Here is a 19,969-nt window from a genome sequence, read left to right on the forward strand (position 1 = left end):
TCTCTTTCAGGTGACCCTCACTGTACCTTGCCTTCAGGTGACATCATGCTACAACTTCAAACACAGGTGAATCAGGTTTATTAAGGGCTTTCATGAAAGGAATGTTCATAAGGTCCCAGAAAATAAGACCAAGGGCAAGCAATTCTTATGATCTGGAAATTATTTCTTTTTTGTATTTTTTAAATTTAATGTATTGAGATAACATTGATTAATAACATTATTTAAATTTCAGGTGTACAGCTTTGTAATATGACATCTGCATAATCTATTGTATGCTCACCACCCAATCTCCTTCCCTCCCCATATTTCTAGTCTCCTTCCCTCCCCATATTTCACCCCCTTTACCCTCTTCATCCTTTCTCCATCCCTCTTGTAACCACCATTCTGTTGTCTGTGTCTATACGTTTGTTTTTCATGTTTGCTTGCTCGTTTTGTTTGTTTGTTGCTTTTCGTTTTATATCTTACATAGGGGTGAAATCATATTATTCTTGCACTTTTCCATTTGACTTATTTTACTTAGCATAATACTCTCAAGATCCATCCATGTTGTCCCAAATGGCAGTATTTAATCTTTTTATGGCTGAGTAGTATTTCATTGTTTATATGTACCATATCTTCTTTATCCAATCATCCGTTGAAGGACACTTAGGTTGTTTCTATGTTTTGGCTATTGTGAATAGTGATGCAATGAACATAAGGATATATATGTATGTATACACACACACACACATATAGATAGATGGTAGATAGATAGATAGATAGATAGATAGATAGATAGATAGATAGATAGATAGATAGATAGCTATTTATGAATATGTGTTTTCAAGTTTTTCAGGTAGATACCCAGAAGAGGGATTGCTGGGTTATATGGTAGATCTATTATTAATTATTTGAGGAATCTCCATACTGTTTTCCATAGTGGCTGTACCAGTTTACATTCCTACTGGTAGGGTATGAGTGTTCCCTTTTGCATCCTCTCCAACACTTGTTATTCTAAGAGGTGTGAGGTGGTGTTTCATTTTGGTTTTGGTTTGCAACTTGATTATAATAGTCTTTAGTTTATAAATCCATTGGGAGTTCACAATTTAGTACTTATTCCTGGGGAAGAGGGAAATTGTGTTATAATTATGAAGATATAAATGCCAATGTTATTTAGTTTAATCATTCTCTCCTCAAACTAACTAAAAAGGGTATGTGTTTTCCTTTATCTTTTATTTTTTTTCCTACTTCCTTTATAACTTTCCCTATATGTTTCACAATTTTCTTCCTTTGGGTCAAATTTATCTTCGACAGACCCCTACTTCAGTTTGATTAACTTGAGTTACAGACCTGTTGACATTTTGATAGGTCTAATTGTTGGAGAATTTTGTTCCTTTCTTTTATTTTATCATCTTTCAAGAGTGAGTGATGCCACCAAAACTACCTTATTTATGTGAGGGAAGAACTTAGAAACTGAAAAATTATAATATACTCATCCTTCAGGTTACATAAATCTAGCCATTCACTGATGTGGAAACATATCTGTGAGACTTCAGATGTTTTGTCCTAAAAGTAGGACAAAAAGGGAGAAAAAGTTGGCCAAATTAGCATGTCCATATATGAAATTAAAATCAGAAAAAGCCCTTTTATTTTATTATATTTTAATCATATTTAAATTTATTTTCTTGAACTCAGCGAAGTAAACCTATGTCTGAAGATATTAAATAAGGAAAGAATTTAGGTGGATGTTTACAGCAAGATAGAAACACAAAGGGTTTATCTTCTCATCTCTGCAAAAGCAGTTCAACTATCCTCATATGGATCTAAGATTGTTCTCTGAGAAGGTCTCAATAATAGTCCAGCATATTCTACAGCTCATTTTAAAAATCTCAAGTAAATGAAGCATCTGCTCAAGATTTATTACTGGATTTACCTAGAACTATTGAAAGACCTTTATCAACTCTATTGGTACAGTCTTACGGGCTGGATGCAAAATATAGTTTATCCTATTTTTAAAGGCAACTATTGACCCCTAGATTTTTATTTTTATTTATTTTTATTAGTTTTATTTTTAAATTTTTTAACCCCCAGATTTTTAGATTGGTACGCATTCCATCTAAAATATCTGTATATCTTTCTTTTTATATACATTGGAAGCCTGAACTTTTCATATCAATGTTTACCTAAGAAAATGGCAGCTACAGTTAGTCTACCATGACCCACTTTTTAAATTAGTCTTTTGTAGATGAAGCTCAGAAAATAGTAAAATATTATGGTTTTTATTGACTATGTATGATATCTTCATGATATCTCACACATAGAGATAAAGATGTGAGATATCATGAAGTTTGACCTTGAAATAGATTCCTAAAGAGATGTGAGATATCATGAAGTTTGACCTTGAAATAGATTCCAAGTTCTTTTGCTCTCGTAAATCCAGTAGACATGGTCCTTTGATTAAGTGGAAGCTATTTCCATGAGATAATTACCCAATCTATAGTTACTAATTCGTTCTTTGGTAAGTTGAAGCATTCTATTGTCTGTGGATGACATGCTCAAACACTGGGGACGATCTGAATTTTTAAATAATTGATCTTCCTATATAATTATTTAAAGAATTGGTAAAATCTCTCCCCATCCATGCTAAACTATTAACTGGTTTATATTTAATGCTCTGTAGTAAATTAAATCAAGTACCTAAGTATTTATGTTGCAAACAATTTATCTTGGAGTAAACACTAAGAAGTTATATTAGTCTAAATTAAAAGCAATATGAATATATCACTGAGATTTCCTAAGTAGAACACTTGTGTGTATATACACATATTTAATATCATATAGTTATATATATTTCATGCTATAGTAACTATGGCCATGCTCTCTATTAAGTAGAACCTTGTGGCTTTATTTCCCCCTTTGCGTGTTTCAGCAAACCGCAAAACACTTCTTAAGGAATGTGTTGACTCAGCCCAAGAATTTCTCCTCAGCCTTTCTCCATGCAGAGGAAATAGGCTGGGCCTCTCTTTCAGTATTTACTTTTGTCATAGTCTTCAGCTTTCATGGAAGTATATTAATTCTATTTCTAGTTTGTCTGAATGTGAACACAAATGATTCTACATTTTATTTCAACAGAATAGCTGAACTTTGATCTCTTATTAAGTTTACTGCTACAAACTAGATATAAAAATGTCAGCTGAGAAAAACTACATTTATTAACGATTGCCTGAGAAATATAAAGTTTATGATTTCTCTAGAGAAATAGCTGCAGAGATTGGTATAGCTAGTCTATAGCATATTGGCTTCCTATAAAGTTTTGTTTTGACATTATAAAAACAAAGTTATGTAACTCACTACTTAATTTACTAAAAGGATATTACATGATATAATGTCTCCTTTATGAGAACTCATGGGAGAAATTACTCTTTAATCAGTTTCGAGGATCATTTTGTGTTTGGGGGAATCAGGTAAGTTTTTCTTATATGCATGTGATCATTAAATTCCATTTTCTTACTCAATGGGTTAGAAAATATAACTAAATCTGTCACCCACCTCATGCAAATGGTTCTTTTGCATAAGTTTTGTGTACTTGTGTTGCTTTTCACTTTGTCTTGCCTTTTCCATTCTCAGTTCTCTTTTTCTCATTTTTTTCAACCACTCTTATCCACCCACACGTCAAGCTATACTAAGCTCTTTCTGTAACAGCTTGGGTAATGATGAACAAATCAGTCTACCGTTTTTGATATACTGTACAACTTTCAGCAGTGAGTGATGTGTCAGGTGTTAAAGAGCATCAGTGCTCTGTTCTACAGTCATTATAGTTATAACGACATAGTGAAAAGCATTCCTAACTTTCTTGTATGGAAATAAAAGTAACACTCATTCTATCAACAAACTACATGTGGTACATATAGTTTAATAAGTTTGGAAGCCTATAAGAAATTGAATGTACTTAATATTAAACTGCATTGTCAATTTTTTTTTTTTTTTTGTATTTTAACAAATTTCACGATAGACTATATCCACTGAAAATATATCTGCAATGGGTAGAAAGATTTAGCTGGGATAGCTAACTTAACAGAAGGCCAAAGTTTATCAGAAAAAAAGATGGCACTTTCGGAAAACTTCAAGAAGTACATTTTAATTGTCTTCCTGTGGGTTTTTGACTCCAGAGTTTGAGGTTCCTCTGAAACTGTTGCCATTAGACTTCCTTCATCTTTATCTCTTTGAACACTGTTTATGCATTTTATCTAAATTGTATTTTCTCCATGACCCTTTATTCCTGTATCTTAGATTATCTAGGCTTGACTTGACTTTGAAGGGTAAAACAAGATGAATTTCTTTTCTTAAAAACCAAAATAACTCTACCACATGCTTATGTTTTTTGTGTCAATGTGGCAATGTTGGTATGAGGTTTCTTTCCTCCAAATAAAGATGACACAGTTGAAATCTGAATCCTACATACTAATTCACAAAAGACTATGCTGGTGAACATTTGTGTTGACTTTATAAAAGTACTTAATACATTCGGGATCTGAGACTATTCTCACTTAAAAGTATTATAAATGTCTTCTATCACTTGAGGACTTTCACCTTTCAATGATATTCTTGATAACCAATGTCCTCTTTTTTACTTTTTTATTTTGAAATAATTTAATTAATTAATTAATTTTTTTTTAACGCCTATAAGCCCCTGGTCTTCCTAAGTGGTCTCCCATCCAAGTACTAACCAGGCCCAACCCTGCTTAACTTTTGAAATAATTTTAGACTTACTATAAAATTGCAAAAATAGTACAGAGTTCACATATACCCTACACCCAGCAGCCAATAATATTAACAACTTACATAACCATAGTACCATAATCAAAATTAAAAAATTAACATTAACTAAATCACAGACCCTATTTAAATTTCACCAGTTTTTCCTTAATCTCTTTTTTTTCTGTTTCAGGATCCAGTCAGGATCCCGCATTGCATTTGGTTGCCACGTCCTCTTAGTCTTATTCAATCTGTGACATTTCCTCATACTTTCCTTGTCTTTCATGACCTTGACATTTTTGATTATTGGTCAGTTATTGTGTCAAATGTCTCTCAGTTTAGGCTTAGAGTAGATTGAGGCTATGCATTTTGGCCTGAATACCACAAAAGTGATGTGTTCTTCTCAGTGCATCATATCAGGAATAATGATGTCGATGTTTTCTTTTCTTTTCTTTTTTGATGTAGTTAAATGTATATTTCATTTCATTACAGTTAGTGCTTTTGTGCCCTATTTAAAGTTACGCCCTACCACAAGGTATTGAAGATACTTTTTTATACCTTCCAGAAACTTTATTGCTTTGCTTTTATAATTCCATCTACAATCAACCTAGTTTTTGTATGGTATAAGTTAGAAGGTCACTTTGTAAAAAATTTCCCTATGAATAGCTCATTGTCTTAGACCAATGAGCTATTTTTTACTAAACAGCTTTTTACTAAACAGCTTTTAAGATTTTTCTCCATTATTATTATTATTATTAATTTTATTTTATTTATTTTTTTTTTTTAGCAATTTTACTCTGATGTACCTAGGTGCAAAAGAAAAAAAAAATAATGTAGCTTTTCATTAATGGAGTATCTTGATGTCTGTCAACAAGTTAATAATATTCTCAGCCATTAGCTCTTCAAATAATGCTTCTTATATATTCTCTTTCTGGGATTCAAATTATATGAATCTTTTACCTTCTCACCCTTTTATATTTTCTATGCTCTTTCTGTATTTCCCAAATATTTATCATTCATACTTGATGGTCAATATTTTTTCTTCTGACCTATATTTCAATTCATTAACTTTGCTTCAGTTGTGTCACATCTGCTATTCAACCGGTTCATTAATTTGCGTATTATTATATCGTTCTAATATATTTATTTGTCTTATTTTTCAAATCTTCTATTTTAAAAAATAATTTTCTCTTCTCTGCTTATATAAACATAGTTATTTTAAAGTCTATGACTAATAACTCAAATCTTGGCATCCTCCATTGCTCTGTTTCTAGCTTATATCATTTCTAAAGTTCCTGTTGCCTTGTTTCCTTGTGTACATAGTTATTTTTATTTTGGACTTGATATCAAAATTTAAAAATTGTTATAGGAGTAGTTTGAGGCCTGAGATGATTTTATTTTCCTCCAGAGGAAATATATATTTACATCTGAAAAGCTTCTGGAGTACTAATAATTCAGGATTAATTTAATCCAGACCAGGTTGCAGTCTTCGCCAGGGCTACCCCACTTCCACTTGCTCCTTACATCTAAGGATGTAGTGTTTTGGGTCCCAACCCTAAGTACAGCTTGTTTACCTTTGCTGGTCCTAAATTCCAACCACTTTCCCTCAGTCCAGTAATATGTTGATCTCCCTTTTATCCCCTTGACTGCCTCTTCCTCAGTTAGGAAATGTGTAAAGGGGATTGGTGGCCCCAAAATACTAGACTCACCTCACTGAATTTCCATCTCTTCCCATATTTTTATTACCTTTTTTGTGTTTGATCACCTTGTAGTTCTCTAGGGCCCTTAAGCACATTTTTCATTTTGGTTTTACTTTGTTCAGCTTTTCTCATTGTCCTCAGTAAAAGTATTAGTTGACAATATTTAATCAGTTACTACTCTGCTGCAGGAATTGGTGGTATATTTTTTATATCTTCTTTCTTAAATCTTTAGGTTTCAATTTCTTTTAAATTTTGTGATCTCTTGTTGCAAAGTGCTATGCCACCAAAGGGCCTCAATTGCTAACAATTCATCAACTCAAAACAGCTCTTTCTAGTCACACAATTAAATTTGCTTAAATTTAATGAACATATGATACAAGTTTTCCATATATGTTATAATACCTCCACTATATGAACTTTTTGAATTCTGCAATGTATGAGGTGAATACTCTATCCTTAATACCCTAAAATCTCAGCTTAATAGTCATTTTCTCAGGAAAAACTTTCCAAGCTTCCCTGATTCAACTGGAGCAATTTTGTATCTTACTCCAGGAATTTAAATGTGCAAAATAAGTCCTTTTATTTCATTTTCTTTAAGTCTAATTGAATTTGACATTGAGATCCCATCCCTCCATGCTGCTAGAAAATTCATTCTTCATTAATTTGTTGGATGGGGTTCAGGGAGATTGCCTAAATTAATAGAAAAATTCTGATGCTTCTGTTGGGGGAACAGAGAAATGATATATGTAAGTATTTAGTCCACTGTGGTCACCTTGATAAATTCATGGATTAAGTTCACATATTCACTTGAAGTTAAGTGGTTCCACACCTGCCATGCCAAGATTGTGCATGAGAATCATTTACAAAACTAGAGCCCTGGTCCTTGATATCCAAGGGCACTACACAGTTTTCGCTACTCTCCAGAATAGCTGCTAGAGATCTAATTCTAATTTCCTGCTACTTGAGGTGCATACTAACTCTGTCCCCATCCTGGACTGATAGAATCTCCTCCTTCAGTGGCATTCTTCTCACACTGCTCCCAGAAAAAATTTCCCAGTGAGTTCAGGCTTTTAGAGTAAAAGGTCAATAAAGAGTAGAACTTCAAGGGCATTCTGGACTTGGCCTTGGGCACAAATCTTCTCTTAGACAAGACAAGCAACTGGCTATCTTCTGAAGAAGGAGAGGAGGGAAAAGGGAAGCAAAACAACTCATAAAATAATATGTCGATAAAGCTTAAATCCATGATTGTTCAATTTTAAAACACATATACCCATCATTTATAACATGTATTATAGTTTCCACTTTCCATTCATCTCTATGATCACAGAGATCATGACTAGTTTTGATCACTAATATAGTATTAAAAGCTAACATCATATCTGGCAATAATAGTTCTTCAATAAGCCCTTATTGAATTAGTTAATGAATAAATAATTCAGTGAAGAATATTACGAGCTCCATCAGTAGAAAAAGATCTAAAATTAAATGTTTTGCTTTCTTGCAGCTGTCTCCTATACATAATCTGATTCCAGTGAGACTAAAGAATGCATACCCAAAAAAACAAAATTTGGAAAGAGCCATTGAAGATTATGTCAAAGAATTCAGTACATCGAAATGCCACTCATGCCAAAATGGGGGTACAGTGGTCCTGCTAGATGGATACTGTTTGTGTTCCTGTCCAGTCACATTTGAGGGAATAGCCTGTGAAATCGATAAGCGAATTCTTTCAGGTGAGAACAACTTATTTGATATCATCAAGGAGAAAAATATGCATTTTTAAGGTTATTTAATTTGAAAACTGGCTCAGATGAATTTGTATTAAACTTCTAGGTTATCTTTATAAACATAGGACAAAAACTGAACAAGTAGTAAAAATGGACAAAACAGACTTAATGTGTCACAGCATACAGTTTTAACGTCTTCTACCTCTATGCTTAAACAGAACTATAAAAAAACAAACTGTAATGCTATATTATTTTTAATTATAAAAATGTTCATATAAAGTTTACAGAAATATAATAAGCATCCAGGTATTCACAGTATCCAGAATTAACAAACATTAAACAGATATATATCACATACACTTTATATGTATATGTGTAATATACTATATGTGTACATATGTATGTTTACATATACATATACATAAATATTTCAGAACCTCTTTTTAAGAAAAACAATTACAGATACAGTAGAGTACTTTATACCACTTTCCCTCCCCTGAAAAAAAATCTGGGTGCCATTCCTCTCTCTGACCCTACTCAGATATAGTCACTTCCATTAAGTTAATGTGTATCCTTCCAGTCCATATTTTTATACTTACACTGAATATGTAGATAACAATAAAAAATATATATATTCAACCCTGCTTTGGATTTTTTTAAATTTACATAAATGGTATTTATTAAATTTTAATTGTGCCATTTTAACTTTATTCATGTTTAAGAAAATTGAGAGTCCTCGCTGTCTTTTACAGTTAATTATCTGAAATCATTATTATACTTTTACAAGGAGGAATTACATTAGCCATGTTTCTAATACTAAAAGGATCTGCTTTGTCTTTCATTCTGGTGGAATTAATTAGAATCCTAATAGATAAGCAAGGTCTTAGTCCAACTTTTAATCATCACACAATTAGCTAGTAAGATTAACTTCCTATGGCAATCATAGCTTACATTTCTGATTGAACAAACACAGAAGTTTCCTACAATGAAATTTCTAAAATGTTTATGTGGTTTCCTAAAACAGTCATAGCACATTCTCCATTTTATCATTCAATTATACTTTCAACTTTTTCAATAAAAATTTTAATATTACAAGAATGTTTTTTGCCCTTCTTAGCAAACACACTTAGAGTCTCAACAACGTGGTAACAATATACATGTTAGGATTTAACTTAAATTCTAGGATAATTATTTATAAATACATGCTAACTCTATCTCTCATCTATCTTAGTGTCATTGCAGTGATTTGCAATCCAAAAAGCATTTGTATTCTCCCCAAATCCATGCCATTGGTACTCAGGATCCCTATTTTCTACCTATTTTTTACCTATTTTTCTGCCCTAGCACTGGTCACATTTACTCTCCCTACACAAGATGAATATCCCCTCTAGTTTGGAAATGTGTCTTATATCTTAAACCTCATTCTATTCCCAGCACTTGGATAGAATCTGGCATAGTATAGTACAACAGTCTAAGGAGATGAATAAATAGATGGGTGGATGGACCAAAGTTGAAGTCCTATTAATCATTAAGATTGATAATTCTTTGTTTTCTCTAGGAGTGTGAAAAAAAGAATAGAGTTGTTGGCTTCCCAGGAATCGCATAGAAGGTAAAACACAAGGAAGGAAGAAAAGAAGGAAAGAAGGAAGGAAGGAAGGAAGGAAGGAAGGAAGGAGAAGAAAAAATGTAAAATCAAAGTTAATAAATGTTTAATTACATGTCAATATGTATCATGTCGACTTCATTGTTATTCTTATTATCAATAAACATTTCATGCGTTTATAAAAAATTTAAGTCAGTTTTTCTCACTTCATGGAAATTCTCAAGAAAGCAGAATTGCTGAGAGATCACAATAAATAAATTATTTCTTAGCAAATAATTTAAAAAGCAGAATTTAAAAAATAATTTTCAAGATTTTTTAGTAGCAAAGAAAAAGGTTTCTGGATATGGGATGCATTTTGATATATTAGGTGTGATATGGAGGTGGAAAGTGCCAGGCCCTTTAGGATATAAAATAGATTTGGGAGCTCAAGAGAATTCTCTGCCCTCGGAAACCTGAGTGAATCAGAAAGAATTAGGATGCTGAATGCATACAAACACTGAACTGTGCTTTCAGAGGGAAGTTTATCACAGTAACTCCTAAGAATCTTTGCATCCTTGTGAATTCTGTCAAACAAGAAAAGAGTTGGGCCTCAATCAGACCCCCTCGGGTCAGCTTAATACTTTCTCAGAGTACCTTCTACTGGAAAGCGGGGCAACTGTGTAGGTTCACTGTTGGCAGTGAGATCCTCCAACGTCCCTCAAAGGTAGCACATCTGGTAGAGCATTTCCAGCAGGGTGCACCATTGAGACACCAGAAATTACCCAACAGGAATCAGCAAAGAAAATCTTTAGACCTAAATGAGGAAGAATCACCTGAAATTGGGCTAGATGAGGATCTCCAGGCTGCTGGGTATAATATAACTCAACCTGGATTGTGATTGGGAAAAGCATACTCCTGAGAAGGGAATTCGTAGGTTGGTCCAGGCAAAGTATATCTGCCCCCTACCCTCACGTGCTCTCTGACCAGGCACAACACAAATTCAAAGCAAGGATACTCTTACATTTTACATTCTTCCCTTTTTGTTCTTAAAACTCAGGTTGCTTATTCAATCTACCAATCACATGGTAAGCAGTCAACATATACCTGCCAAATAATAAATATTTGAGGTATGGGTTAGCGTCCTCACCCTACCTTTTCATTACTACCTCCTCCAAGGCTCTTTGATTGTATGTGCAGTGGGACACTACATACAAAAGCCCACAACAGCAGCTCCTGAGTTAGTTTCCCAATAGTTATTTATGAAAAATAAGATTAAATATGAAAATTGTAGATAACAGCATATGGCAGAATGGTTTAGTACTCTCTTCTAAATAATTAGTAGGTTTAGTGATCTTTTAAGAGGAGTTATTTTTTTTATTGTAGAAAAATATATGTAATATAAAATTTACCATTTTAATCATTTTTAAGTGTACAGTTCAGTGGCATTAAGTACATTCTTATTGTGGTGCAACCATCACCACTATCCACCTCCAGAACTTTTTCATCATCCCAAACTGAAACTCTAGAGCATTTAAACAATAACTCTCCATTCCCTACTTCCCCAGCCCTGATAACCACTATTCTACTTTCTGTCTTTATGAATTTGACTATTTGAGGCACCTCATATTAGGGGAATCATGGAACATTTGTCCTTTTGTATTGGATTAATTTCATTTAGTGTAATATTTTCAAGTATATATCAGAATTTCATTGCTTTTTAAGGCTGAATAATAGTCCATTGTGATATAGATGAAATATAGATATCGATATAGATATCACATTTTGTTTATCCATTTTTTTGTTGATGGACACTTGGGTTGCTTCTACGATGTGGCTATTGGAAATAATGATGCTATGAACATGGATGTCCAAATATCTCTTCTTTTCTCTGCTTTTTAATGCTATTGGGTATACACCTAAAGGTGGAGTTTCCAGATTATATTGTAATTGTATATTTAATTTTTTGAGAAAACCATATTGTTTTCTAAAAGAGTTGTAACTTTTTACATTCTTTTCTAAAAGAGTTGTAACTTTTTACATTCTCTTCAGCAATTCACAGGAGCTTCAATTTCTCCACTTCCTGTTCAACACTTGTTATTTTCTGTTTCCGTTTTGTTTTGTTTTATAATAGCCATCCTGATGGGTGTAAAGTGATATCTCATTGTGGTTTTGATACACATTTCTTTAATGGTTAGTTGTTCTGAGCATTTTTTTCATGTGCTTATTAGCCTCTTGAATATTTTATTTTGAGAAATGTCTGTTTAAGTCTCCTGCCTATTTGTTAACTAGGTTATTTGATTTCATTTGTTTTGTTTTGTTTTTTGAATTGTAAGAGTTCTTTATATATTCTGGATATTAATCGCATATCAGATCTGCAAATACTTCCTCTCATTCTGTGTGGGGGGTATCATCTCACTCTACTGATAGTTTCTTTTGATGTATAAGAAGTGTTTAATATGAAAGAAATCAAATTTATTTACTTTTTCTATTGTTGCTTATGTTTTTTGACATCACATCAAAGAAATCAATGGATCTGATACGAACATCATGAAGCTCTTCCTGTGTTTTCTTCTAAGAATCCTATAGTTTTATTAGCTCTTATGTTTGGTCTTTGATCCATTTTGAGTTAATTTTTGTATATGATATAAGGTAAGGCATCAACTTCAATTTTTTGCATGCGGATATCCAGTGTTCTCAGTAGTACTTGTTGAACAATGATTTTCTTTTTTTCTTTTTAAGCTTGGGGTTGGGTTTAAATTGTAAAGACAATGGTCCCCTGCCCTTCTTGAGTTTAAATACAATCTACTCATCCCATTGAACATAGTGGGAACTCTCTTTTTATTGGAAAATGAGTTCATTTTGTACTGAAATTGATGGGTCGGTTATTTCTTCTAGAGTACTAATATTCTGAAAGGGTTAAGATCTCCGTTCATCAAAAATAAAAAATACAAGAGTGGGAAAAAAAATCCATTTTGTTTTCAAAATAAAAAGCGAAAGAGAAATAAGCCAAATCAAGGACCTGCCCATTTCCTCCTGTATAACCCTTTTAAGCCTGCCTGTTCATATCGTGCTTTCTTCCTGCCACTTTCTTCTTGGCTATTCCATATCTATCCAAGCAGGGAGAGTAGAATTTCCTTGAATTTCTATGAATCTATTTTGTGAGTCTGGGTTGTTCTTTGCTGGCACAATTAAAAAGCATGTTGATAAAATGAGTCAAGTTTACAAAATAATGAAGTTTTAGCTGACCGGTCTCCTAGTCTGGAAACTTGAGGGATCACTTAACATTTCTCTGCTTTAATTTCATCATCAAAGAACAGCAATATAGTGACCATTTCCTAGTGGTTGACAATGTTTTAGCCAAGCTTCCCATAAATGACAGACTTCAAGGGAGGCTGTGCACATGCTGAATTAGTGTGCAAAGCATATACTGCTTTTACCAGATTTTGAAAGGAACCCATGAGCCAAAAAGAAAAAAAAAAAAAAACCAGTTTAAAAAAATAAAAGCTCTCTAGGCTCTTAGAGTGACAGAGGAAGTATGAAAAGCAATTTTCACTGGAAGAGTTTCAAATTTAGTCAAGGATCCAAACTTAATGCAGTGGAGACAATGGGAGAGCCATAAAAGGCCAATGTATCAGAAAGCTTCATTTCATGGTGCAGTCTGCAGGAGCCCAGAAAAACTGGAGCGGAATAAGCAAGAAGCAGGGAAGCTGCCTGTAAGAGGTGAGACTCAACATCCTTCTGTTTTTTTGCCTCAGGGTTCTTATCCAGGCATGTTTGTGTTGGGCACTTCAATGATCTTATATTTCTTCCCTAAAATGTTAGCCATTCAGGCTATAAAACAGAAATCGTGTACAAGTATTTCTAACCCTCTATGCTAACAATTTTAACCATGCTCTTTTTAAAGCCTGAGAGATACAACCCCAGTGATACTGTTAAATAATGATCAGTAAGTAGTAGTACTTAAATTGTCATTAGTGCTGTCGCCCTCCATTTTGCTGTAAATTGACTTCAAAATATGAAGCTGGTTTCTGCCAGCCACCCACTCTTTCTGAGCTTCACCGTCTCCACCCAGCTTTCACCATCAATGAGTAACAAGAGGACAGACTGATTTTTACCATTGCCTGAACAAAAACAGTTTTAGAATGTAAACATATGAAGAAAGAATACATGCCCAAGTATTTGAAGAATTCTAGCCACTTTTGCATTCTCTGAGCTACTTCTTCATTCCACTAGCAGGAATAATTGCAGTGCCCATACCACAAAAATATAACTTTATCTTCTTTAGATGGTATCACTATATTGTCTGTAATCTTTATTGCATTTCCTGTTTCATCTTCCTGCTCAGGGACTTATGTACTTAGTTGACTTCCCTGAAAATGTACTCATATACGTGACATTTAAAATAAAAATTTTAAGTAGCGATTATGCTCCAAAAACTAAAAATATAAATTTATTGGTGGATTATGAGTTATGGTTGGGAGCTTCAGCCTTACTTGTTTCTCTTAGCCAAAACACTTCTCTTAAATATGTTTTTATGAGACTGCTGAATTTATATCAAAAACAACTAAAAATTACCTAATTCTCATTTAAAAATAAGCAGAACTTGAAATGGAATTCAAGCGAAGGAACTGAAGTTTGAAGTTCTTTTAACCAAAGACTTGTCCAGTCAGCTACATTGTTACTGAAAATTGCTAGATTTCTGTTTATTATGTAAGTTTTTCCAACTTGCTGGTACAGAGAAAAAGTCATGGAGTGACCAATAATAAATAATTATTATGTAGTGCATAGTGAGAATATGTTGATAAACAGTATGTTGTAAAAAGTGTCAGCGTGTCAGGATTATTTCCATCGGCAAGACTTGCTTGGTGACCTGTTCACTGTCTTGCTAGTAAGAGTCAACTGTTCCTCCTTTTATAGCCCTATACCCTGAAATCACATAGAGAATTTTAAAAAATACTGATGCCTGAGTCTCAAAAGTAGAGATTTTTTTTTATATAATGGTCTGGAATAAAGCCTAGGAACTGGGATCTTCTTAAACTTCCAGGTGATTTTATCACACAGCCAGGTTGATGGCCACAGCTTTAGACCCTAAGATGTAATTGCATTGTGACAGTCTCTGTTCCAGCAGATAATGAATAAGAAGCATTCTGGTTAAGAATGTTTCCATTTTAAGGTCTTCTTCTGCAATATTTTACATCTAACAGCATGCCTGGTTGCTATACCTGTCCTGCCTTGATCTTTCTCCTTCATTCATTCATTACACATGTATTATGTGCCAGAGACTGTGCAATTTCAGATTGTTGACTATCCTCCTGGCTCCTGACTGCTCTTTGAGCCCTACTCATCTTTAAAATACATAAAAGTTTCCGGGCAATATCAGATTCCTTTCTACTCCAGAAATTTGTCCTTTTCCGCCTTTCTGCCTTATCTTGGCAATGATTCTATCCATATTTCTTACCACATCTTGATTTGGGAAAATATTTTCATTTTAAGGAATAGATAATAAAGAACATCTTTTTTAATAATCATGGAAATAATTAGTATTAGTTTGTCATCAAATAATGAACTTTGGTGCCCTTCTACAAGGTAAATTTGGTAGTACCTACAAGAAGATCTAGAAATTTGCAACCCCAAATTTAGGAATCAGTTGGCTTTCCTTTGAAATAGGAAACTAAGATGATCTCCTGCTTTTGAAATTGCTTTAATATCAGCCTATATATTCACAATAAAGGAGATAAATCCATGCACCAGAATAGATTAAGACAGGTGCTATAGCTTATTTGTGGGAAATCTGAGTATTTGGAATCAAATACCATGGCCTTAATTCAAGAATATCTAGTTCGCCAATGTGAGATTGAGGCATATGATGCTAACAAAAATTACTAAAAAAATAACACATGAACCTAGATTGACATATGTTTTATATTTTTAATGAAATGAATGATATCCTATGATAAACTTATGAATATTTTCACCATTAAATATTGGTGAGATTGTTCTAAATACATCTGGAATTGGTGATTAAAATGGTCATTATCCTTTTGTTCTTTCAAAATACAAAAGTCAAAAACAAGCACTGTATACTCAAAATACAAAGGTCAAAAACTCAGCAAAGTACAAAACAAAAATTATTTTTAATAATACTTCCACTCAAGTCAACCACTGTTAACATTTTGGAGTGGGTCCTTCATTCATAGATAATGGTAGATAGGTAGATAGATAGATTCACAAATACAGATTTTATATAAACCAAGTTAATAATGCACACAGAATTTAATATTCAGGCACTTTTAATAATTTTTGTGTCAACTTTTCACCTTCAAAACTTCACCTGTAGCTGTTCTCATACTATTAAAGTATAATAACTGGATAAACTTGACCATTTATACAAATGTTCTGAGGCCTAAGATAACATGCAAATAAACCTTACACATCAATGTATGAAAGCTGGACAGACCACATAGTTCAAAAACGGAAGTACACTTTGCAAAGCTAACTTGCACATTCACTGTCTGAGTTACAGCATCTTGAGGGTCGCTGTGTGCCTGGCACATCAACTCTTTTCAATAAAAATGGTAAGTAATTGATTTTATGGCTCTCCATAATCTAGTAAACATCTAATCTTCTCTACATAGAAGAGAGGGGTGGAGGCACTTTACAGCCAGGTCTCCCAAGCCTTGGGAATTTTTGCTTTTCCCGTTGTTGTTCCATTTACTATTAAAGTTGCTGGGTCTTTATTATACCAGTTGAGAGACTGTGGCTTCAAGAGTTCCCTTTTCTGATTCCAGCTTTCAGAATAGAGGAAGAGCTATGCCTTACAGAAAGAAAAGTTGTACATTTTGTCTTTGCCTCTTAAAATAGCTGGGTGTCAGAGCCAGTAATGTAGTCAAGTTTTATATTATGAACACTTCAGATCCTGGAAGAGAACTCCAATGATAAATGTCAGGTAATATTGCTGATGATGAGTACCATTTTGACAACCTAGTGGACTGTACAAAAAGGGAATTCTTTTGTTTAAAAAAATGCATTTTACTATTTTAATTAAGAGAAGCAAACAAAATCCAAATGGTCCAAACCTTAGAGACAAGTCGTGTTCCCAAAGTTAATTGAAAATCAATATTAAGAGTACAATTAAAATGTAACTGGGTTTCCAGCTGTACTATAAAAACTAGCTTAACCAATAATGTAGCTGAAGTATAGGGTTAATATTCTGCTGCAAAATTTCCTATTATTTCTCTATAAAATTGGCCATATTCTCATACATGTGGTGTTTGTATGCTCCCAGTGTCTATAAGAGAGCCAACTTTTCATCCCACACACACCCCTCCTCAGCCCCCAGAAAACTGGAGATTGGTATTCCCTTCTCTCACGATCGAGAGGATTTCTTCTTTTGCCAGTTCCCAATGAGAAGGTGTGGACTGAGACAATGACTTCTACAAGGACTAGTAGGGGGAGGGATTGCACTACAGGCAGTAGAAGAGGCAGGGCAAAGGGTTCACGGGATGTGTTTGTAGGCTGGAAGCTCTTGAGCCAGAATGGGAAAGTATAGAGGTGAGAGAGTATTACCTTACCATAGAGGAGAGGGAGAAGGAGAGATGGAGTCAGAGTTGCAGAGTCATGGGGCAGAGGAATGCACAGTGGTGAAGAAAACGGTAGCACGTGACCCTCCCTGCAGCCACACTTAAGAGGAAGGCAGTCGCCTATCAAGGGAGAACTTACAAGTCCTTTCATTGTTTCCCTACTAAGGTCTGTATGTGCAGGATTCTTAGAAAACAGCTAGATCTTAATTTACTGATATCCTCTTCAAAAATACAAGAGGGCATTGTGGTTTACAAAGAGTTATTTGGGTTTTCTTGGGGGAAACAAGATGATAATAGCAGAAAAAAATGTTTAACTGGATCTGGATAGTCTGTGTTTGGTATAATATATAAGAAATGTTTTCTTAAGAGATTATCATCTTATTATAAAATACATATTATTAAAGAAAATTTCTTAGAAATATAGATATGCAGAAATGAAACAATACATATTTTCTATAGTTCTATCACCTAAGCGGCAATCATTGTTGTTAGTACCAATCCTTCTAGAATTTCATTGTTTTAAAATATATTTAATAAAGATAATTTTTATAAGGGCCATAATACTTTAAAAATATTTTGAATAATATCTGAGTTATATATCATTTCTAATAATAAGTCATTTTTAATTACTGTGTAGTATCCCATAATTTAATCAGTTCCATATATTTGAACTGATTATTTTATTTTTCCTTCTTTATGGTAATACAGACAAGACTGTCAAAAGCATTCTTTTACATACATTGCCTGATTATTTTTCATTGGCAGAACTGCTGGAAGAATTGCTAAGTGAAAAAAATACATATATTTAAGACTTTTAACAAAAGATACTCTGTTGTTAAACAATATATTTTAAGTTTACTTACTTTATAGTAGCAAGGTTAATAAATTTTCTAGTTGTAATTATGGTATATACATGCCTATCTTTGTAGCATGTCAGGTTATACTTAAAGAGGAACTAGATTTCCTGTAATTTCTCATTCCCCCAACATTGCTTCTGATATTTCTATGACGGGCTGCAGAAAAGCAGGTAGCATAATAAAGGAAGGGAAAAAAAACCTCTATTTTTTCTCCTTGAAAAGCATCATAAAATGATCAAAGGGCTATATCCCTGGCTTCTTATGCTTTACTTACCAGTCATATGTTTCTTTTTTTACAAGTTATTTAAATTCTGGGTTTATTTCTTTACCCAACAGTGTTGAGCTAATGATGATGATGATGATGATGATGATGATGATGATGATGATAATGATGGTGATGGTGATGATAACTATGCCACGGTGTTGTTGGGAGAGTAAATAAGATTGCAGTTATAAAGCACCTATTACAAAGCAGGCACCAGCCATACACTGGATGAATATGGGTTTCCTTCCTTCCAGTCCCAAATAAATAATTTCCTAAGGAGGCACAGAGACTCCCAGAGAACACAGGAGGGGAATGAGAATGGCAGTTAACATATGTGAGCCCTGCTATTATTCCTATTTTCCACCTGGGTACACTGAGTCTTGGGAAGGATAAGTCACCTGCTGACAGTCACACAACCATTAAATATTGGGACTGGAATTTGAGCACAATATGCTGCTGTATCTGAGAAGAAGTAGATACAGAAAAGACAACAAAGTGGTCCAAGAAAAGCCAAGGACTGGCTTTTAGAGTGCTAGGTGCCTTTCTTCAAGCTGGTGACAACCCTTGTTAGATTTGGAAATCAACTGTTGTAGCTGCTTCTGTTACTACCACTGTGAATTGCCTGATTTTCAGAATGCTCACTTTATTGAAATCTTGCAGAAGCCGCTGGGATGGGAGGCTGGAGGAGTTCCTAGCTTTGTAGTTCTTCACCCCAGGATTCAGAAAGGGGGGTTAAATTATCAAATGCCTCCTTCCCCCAAGCTCACCTGCTATCTTACTACTAGTGTGACTAACCCCACCTCCTCCACGCCGAGTGCATGAAGGGAGCAATCAGAAAGTGGGACCATGTCATGGTTCAGATGATTATCTGGAAATTCACCTTTTATCGTCCTCTCCCTATAACTTATTGGTTGAGAAACTGTGGAAATGAAGCACAAAAGTATGAGAGATCTTGTGAGGACAAAGACATTACCTACTAAGACTGATGAGTTTTCACCACACAGTGGCAAGGAGTGCTGTGTTCCAGACCCAGCCTCTCATAACCCCCTGTGCAACCCTGACCCAGTCTTTCCAGCTCTCTCTTAAGCTGATCAGTGAAAATACAGAGTTGGCCTAGGTATTCCCCAAATAACTTGAGGGGCTGCAATGGAAACCCAGTTGAGAGCTGGTGTCCCAGGGAAATCAGAGAGTTTGAAATCTGATCTAGAAGAATTCCTCTGAGAGCTGGAATTCCAATCCACTTCTTTCAAGTAGAGTTGTGATTCTTATCCTTATCATATAAGCTGGAAGGGGTGGATCACAGCCCAGAATGGTATGTTAATATTCCCATATAGAAATCCAGTCATCTCCATATGTTCCCCCCACCCTACCTCCACTCTCTGACCTATTTTTATCCTCCCATTCTGCGAAAGAGGCCGCCTACCTTTTGCAGCAAGATCTAGCCCAATGTGTTAAAAATAATAATAATAATAATTCTGGTGCTATGACAAGCAAGTTTTAAGCCAAGGATGAGAGGTTCAAATTTTA

At 34.2% G+C, this 19,969-nt stretch overlaps 1 protein-coding gene across 1 annotated transcript in view; it reads left to right on the forward strand.

The window, feature by feature from the left end:
• C9 (complement C9) overlaps positions 1-9,804 on the forward strand; it is a 60,750-nt gene extending 50,946 nt beyond the window's left edge. The window contains exons 10-12 of the mRNA XM_023536913.1: positions 11-66; positions 7,939-8,164; positions 9,717-9,804. Of these exons, the coding sequence (XP_023392681.1) occupies positions 11-66; positions 7,939-8,164; positions 9,717-9,724 (290 nt within the window). The 3' untranslated portion in view covers positions 9,725-9,804. The remainder of the gene's footprint in view (positions 1-10; positions 67-7,938; positions 8,165-9,716) is intronic.
• Positions 9,805-19,969: the final 10,165 nt, after the last annotated feature.

This window comes from Pteropus vampyrus, unplaced genomic scaffold (assembly GCF_000151845.1).
Source record: "Pteropus vampyrus isolate Shadow unplaced genomic scaffold, Pvam_2.0 Scaffold172, whole genome shotgun sequence".
In the NCBI taxonomy this organism is placed as follows: domain Eukaryota; kingdom Metazoa; phylum Chordata; class Mammalia; order Chiroptera; family Pteropodidae; genus Pteropus; species Pteropus vampyrus.